At 44.4% G+C, this 6,611-nt stretch overlaps 1 protein-coding gene across 1 annotated transcript in view; it reads left to right on the plus strand.

Annotated features, from left to right (window-relative positions):
- The window catches only part of LOC107983704 (uncharacterized), a 27,334-nt gene extending 20,946 nt beyond the window's left edge, over window positions 1-6,388 (plus strand). Inside the window, exons 3-4 of the mRNA XM_062973216.1 lie at window positions 609-735; window positions 5,261-6,388. Of these exons, the coding sequence (XP_062829286.1) occupies window positions 609-735; window positions 5,261-6,249 (1,116 nt within the window). The 3' untranslated portion in view covers window positions 6,250-6,388. The remainder of the gene's footprint in view (window positions 1-608; window positions 736-5,260) is intronic.
- The last annotated feature ends 223 nt before the right edge of the window (window positions 6,389-6,611 follow it).

The following is a 6,611-nucleotide window of genomic DNA, read 5'->3' on the forward strand; positions in this document are numbered from 1 at the left end:
GATACAGTGATCCCTCTGTGTTTTGACTCCTCTGGATACAGTGATCCCTCTGTGTTTTGACCCCAGTGGATACAGTGATCCCTCTGTATTTTGACCCCAGTGGATACAGTGATCCCTCTGTGTTTTGACCCCAGTGGATACAGTGATCCATCTGTGTTTTGACCCCAGTGCATACAGTGATCCCTCTGTGTTTTGACCCCAGTGCATACAGTGATCCCTCTGTATTTTGACCCCAGTGGATACAGTGATCCCTCTGTGGTTTGACCCCAGTGGATACAGTGATCCCTATGTGTTTTGACCCCAGTGCATACAGTGATCCCTCTGTATTTTGACCCCAGTGGATACAGTGATCCCTCTGTGTTTTGACCCCAATGGATACAGTGATCCCTCTGTGTTTTGACCCCAGTGCATACAGTGATCCCTCTGTATTTTGACCCCAGTGGATACAGTGATCCCTCTGTGTTTTGACCCCAGTGGATACAGTGATCCCTATGTGTTTTGACCCCACTGGATACAGTGATCCCTCTGTATTGTCTTTCTGTAGGAGAGTATTTCTGCTGGAGAGTATTGTCTCTGATCCTATCAATGTGGTGTCTTCCTCCTCCCAGGGCTGGATCTCCTTCGAGGAGGTGGCAGTGCTTTTCTCGGAGGACGAGTGGAGCCTCCTGGATCGGGGCCAGAAAGCCTTGTACAAGGAAGTCATGAGGGAGAACTACGGGAACGTGGCCTCTTTGGGTAAGGAATCACGCAGCCTGGAATTGGGTAGATGCCGGATATTACAATGCCGGGCCTTCAGGATCCAGACACTATCGTCCTATGGATGGAGCCTAGAATCACATTTGCCTTTTTCGTTGTTGTTGTTGTCGACTCAGGTTCTGCTTGTGGTCCATTAAGACTCCTAGATCCCTTTCCCATGGATTGTCCGCCAATCTATATCCTTGCATTTCATCCATTGTTGCCTAACTGTAGTACCATGAATTAGGTAGAACCTTTGTATCCATGGGGGTGATAGTCCCAGATTTCGTGTGGATAAGTGAAACTGTGGATAATAATGAACACTCTTGAACAAATGGCTTCCAAAGGAACTATGCAAGACCCTTGGACATCGCTAGTCCTCCAGCACAACTCTGTGCTCAACCTCCATTGGAAGCATGCTATGGAATCACTTGGAGAGGAAATATTTAGGATTATGGTGATGGTGATGCCTGGAGAGACTTTGACAAATAATAATAATAATAACAACAACAATAACAATAAATGATATAGAATCACTTAGAGAGGAGATATTTAGGATGATGGTGGTGATGATGCCTGGAGAGGAGATACTTTGACTACTACTACTAATAATAATAATAATAATAATAATAATAATAATAATATAGAATCACCTAGAGACGAGATATTTAGAATGATGGTGGTGGTGATGCCTGGAAAGGAGATACTTTGACGCATAATAATAATAATAATAATAATAATGATATAGAATCACCTAGAGATGAGATATTTAGGATGATGGTGATGTCTGGAGAGGAGATACTTTGACACATAATAATAATATTAATAATAATACATGATATAGAATCACTTAGAGATATTTAGGATGATGGTGATGTTGATGATGCCTGGAGAGGAGATACCTTGACACATAATAATAATAATAATAATAATAATAATAATAATAATAATAATAATAATACAAAGCAGTTTTTAATTATTAAAATAAAATAATATATTAATATAATATGTATTTATTATTTATTTACTCTATTTGTATCCCCATCCTTTTCAACCCTGAGGGAGACTCAGAACGGCCTCACACATTGGCAACAATTCAGTGCCTTAAAATAACGTAAAATTGGTAAACATCTACATTAAAAACCAGAGAATTAAAACATCTGAAAACAATTACATCAATTATTAAAATCATGTAATCCAAAGTCACAGTCAAGAGCCATTCCAAGTGTCATTGCACAGATTCCATGTTCATTTATTGCAGTGCAGTTATTCTCCAAAAGCTCAGTCCCAGAGCCATGTTTTAACTTTCTTCCTGAAGGCTAGAAGGGAAGGAGCTGATCAAATATACCTGGGGAGGGAGTTCCATAGCTGAGGGGACACCACTGAGAAGGTCCTGTCTCTCATTCCCACCAACTGCGCTTGTGGAGGAGGTGGGACTGAGAGCAGGGTCTCCCCAGAAGATCTTAATCTCCATGATGGTTCATAAAGGGAGTTATATTCTGACAGGTAAGCTGGAACTGTTTAGGGCAGTAGTTCTCAACCTGTCTCCAGATCCTAGCCAGTTTACCAGCTGTTGGGATTTCTGGGAGTGGAAGGCCAAAACATCTGCAGAACCCGGGGCTGTGGCGCAGACGGGAGAGCAATGAGTCACTGACCAGGAGGTCATAAGTTTGAGGCCCGCTCGGAGCCATGTTGTTCGTCTTTGTCCTGTGTTAAAAAGGCATTGAATGTTTGCCTAATATGTGTAATGTGATCCGCCCTGAGTCCCCTTCGGGGTGAGAAGGGCGGAATATAAATGACGTAAATAAAATAAATAAATAAATAAATAAACCACTGGTTTAGGGTTTTAGAGGCTAAAGCCAGCACTTTGAATTGTGCTCGGTAGCAAACTGGCAGCGTGTGGAGCTGACGTAACAGAAGGGATGTATGCCATTAAACAGAGGCTGGATGGCCATCTGTCGGGGGTGCTTTGAATGCGATTTCCTGCTTCTTAGCAGGGGGTTGGACTGGATGGCCCATGAGGTCTCTTCCAACTCTACTATTCTATGATTCTATGATTCTATGCCCCTTGTATGCCGCTCCAGTAAGAAATCTGGCTGCCACCCATTTGACCACTTGAAGCTTCCAAACAGTCTTCAAAGACAGCCCCATGTACAGTGCATCACAGTAGTCTATCCCAGATGTAATGAGAGCATGGACTACCGTGGCCAAGTCTGACTTCCCGAGATATGGACGCAACTGGCACACAAGTTTTAATTGTGCAAAACCCCCCCTAGTCACCAATGAAACTTGATATTCCAGGCTCAGCTATGAGTCCAGGAGGACTCCCAAGGGAGTGTGACCCCATCCAGCACAGGCTATAAGCCTATACCCTGTTCAGCCTTACAACTGACCAGGAGAACCTCTATGTTGTCTGGATTTAACTTCAATTTGTTTGCCCTCATCCAGACCGTCACAGCAGCCAGGCAGTCGTTCAAGACCTGGACAGCCTCCTAAGCATCTGGTGAAAAGGACTAATAGAGGTGGACGTCATCTGCATACAGATGGCATCCAACTCCAAAACTCCAGATGATCTCGCCCAACGGCTTCATGTAGATGTTAAACAACATGTAGGACAATGCTGAACCGTGCGGGACACCACAGAACCTGACGTTATCTGTTGTATCTGTTGTATGAGGGTTGAATGAAATGTAATGTCTCCACCTTTGTAACTTCTCTACAGGTGGCAGTCCTGGTCTACGGCAAGTATTGGCTTATTCAGTAGACTCTCCTCTACAGTTCCATTTGGCAGGAAGCCTTAGCATTGAATGGTTGTGTTGTTGTAGTGCGAAGTATGAAACCCTGTGCAGACGGTCGGTCAATGCGACTTAAGCAACGTGCAGTCATTGAATTATTGACAGCAGAAGGTGTCACCCCAAAGGAGAAAGGTGTCACCTTCATTCTCGTAAGGCGAGAGGAGTTCCTGGCAAATTTCAAGTCTGTGCTTTCATTTCAGGTATCTGCATCCTGGGTACCCATTGTGCACAGATCTTCCGATAGCCAAACAAAGCAATCATGTGACCCACACGTTCTTGTGAAATGCCGTTTATGTTTGTCAGTGATACGACGATCGTCCTGAATCAATCTGTCAATCTTTAGCTTGTGAAATTTGGTCGTTGCTGTCACAGGATGTCCAACTCTTTCTTTGTCACACAAGTCAGATGTTCCCACCTCAACATCTTAAAACTTACTTCCCAACGACATACATTAACACAATCCCCATAAACAGCTTGCATTCTCTGATGAATCTCCTTTGGGGTGACACCTTGTGCTGTCAGGAATTCAATGACTACATGTTGTTTAAGTTGCATTGAACAACCGTCTTCGCAGGGATCCATACTTTGCATTTTAACAACACAACCATTCAATGCTAAGTCTTCCCACCAAATAGAACTGTGTGCAGGGTTCCATACTTCACACTTTAACAACACAACCATTCAATGCTAAGGCTTCCCACCAATTGGAACTGTCTGAGCAGGGTTCCATACTTCACACTTTAACAACACAACCATCCAATGCTAATGCTTCCCGCCAAATAGAACTGTGTGCAGGGTTCCATACTTCACACTTCAACAACACAACCATTCAATGCTAAGGCTTCCCACCAATTGGAACTGTCTGTGCAGGGTTCCATACTTCGCACTGTAACAACACAACCGTTCAATGCTAAGGCTTCCCACCAAATAGAACTGTGTGCAGGGTTCCATACTTCACACTTTAACAACACAACCATTCAATGCTAAGGCTTCCCACCAAATAGAACTGTCTGTGCAGGGTTCCATACTTCGCACTGTAACAACACAACCGTTCAATGCTAAGGCTTCCCACCAAATAGAACTGTGTGCAGGGTTCCATACTTCACACTTCAACAACACAACCATTCAATGCTAAGGCTTCCCACCAATTGGAACTGTCTGTGCAGGGTTCCATACTTCACACTTTAACAACACAACCATTCAATGCTAAGGCTTCCCACCAAATAGAACTGTCTGTGCAGGGTTCCATACTTCGCACTGTAACAACACAACCGTTCAATGCTAAGGCTTCCCACCAAATAGAACTGTGTGCAGGGTTCCATACTTCACACTTTAACAACACAACCATTCAATGCTAAGGCTTCCCACCAATTGGAACTGTCTGTGCAGGGTTCCATACTTCACACTTTAACAACACAACCATTCAATGCTAAGGCTTCCCACCAAATAGAACTGTCTGTGCAGGGTTCCATACTTCTCACTGTAACAACACAACCGTTCAATGCTAATGCTTCCCACCAAATAGAACCATAGAGGAGAGTCTACTGAACAAGCCAGGACCTGCCGCAGACCAGGACTGCCATCTGTTGAGGAGTTACGAAGGTGGAGGCATTACTTTTTACTCAACCCTCGTATGTTGGGTCTAGAAGTGAGAAGCATTGGCCTTCTATAAGCAATAGGCTCTTATTCTTTTCTTCTTTTTCTCCTTCTTATGCATGGAAACCACAAAGGAAGGAAATCACAGAGAAGGGAGAAGCCCTATAAAAGTGTGGAGTGTGGCACACAGTTCGGTCTCTTCGAATGCCTTATGAACCACGCCGCGATCCACATGGGACGGAAAGCGAAGCGGAGGAAAACCATCACCTTGGAAAACAAAGTCGAGATCATCAAGAGGTCGGAAGGAGGCGAAGCACCGTCCTCCATCGGGAGAGCCTTCGGCTACGGCCGGTCGACCATCGCCACTATTTTGAAAGACAAATGCAGGATCATGGCGTACGCGAAAGGCCATGCCCCGATGAATGCCACGATCATCACCAAGCGACACAACAGCCTCATGTTCGAGATGGAGAGACTGCTGACCGTTTGGATGGAAGAGCAGAATCAGTGCCATTTGCCCCTCAGTCCTTCTTTGGTGCAAGAAAAGGCCCGGAGCCTTTACGTTGACTTAAGAGCCGCCCGTCCAGCAAAGGAAGGCGATTTCAATGGAGAGTTTCTCGCAAGTCGGAGTTGGTTCAACCGCTTTAAAGAAAGAGCGAAACTGCATCAAATTAAAGTTCAAAATGGAGCTGTGAGTGCCGAAGTAAAGGCTGAAAGTGATTTCCCCGAGATCTTGAAAGGCGTCATTGACAACAAAGGCCGATTTCTGAATGTAGACAAAAGTGGCTCGTTCTGGGGGGAAATGCCTGAGAGGACCTACATGGAAGGCCTTACGGAAGTAGAGCAGAAGGTGATTGCTAAGGAAGAAAATTGGGAACTAGAAACTCCAAAACTGAAAAGCTTTTCAATTAACGGGTTAGCAGAGGCTTTTCAGCTCATCCAAGCAGGGATGGCCAAGTTAGAGGAGCAGGATCCTGATACAGAGAGGTTCGCCAAAGTTTTCCGTACCATTTCCAAAGTTCTGAGATGCTACCGAGCTATTTATGATGAGGAGGAAAAGAAGCGCTCTGTGGAAACCTCCCTTGATGCCTCCTTCAAGAAAGAGACTCCAGCCGCAGAATGAGGTTCTAATACTAGTCACATTGCTCTCCAACAAGCCCATCACCCTCTACCAAGATGGCTTAAGGTTGTACTGTACCGTGTTTGAAGATGTTTGAGCATTTACATGCACAGGGGAAAAATAAATCATATCTTAAACCAAACGCTGTCCAAGGATAATTCCATGCATTTTTTCTGATTATGGGCATCATATATGATTGTCTTCCAGAAGTAGAGTCTTGGTGATGGGTATCAGGGTGGCTTTGCTAGGCACACGCAGCAGAAGTCTCTCACGAGGAAGCTCTGGATAAATGACGACACTGCAGTCTTCAGTTTTCTATCAAAAGTTTACTTACGAACGGAAATCCACAAGACAATACACAGCTC

This window comes from Anolis carolinensis, chromosome 2 (genome assembly GCF_035594765.1).
Source record: "Anolis carolinensis isolate JA03-04 chromosome 2, rAnoCar3.1.pri, whole genome shotgun sequence".
In the NCBI taxonomy this organism is placed as follows: domain Eukaryota; kingdom Metazoa; phylum Chordata; class Lepidosauria; order Squamata; family Dactyloidae; genus Anolis; species Anolis carolinensis.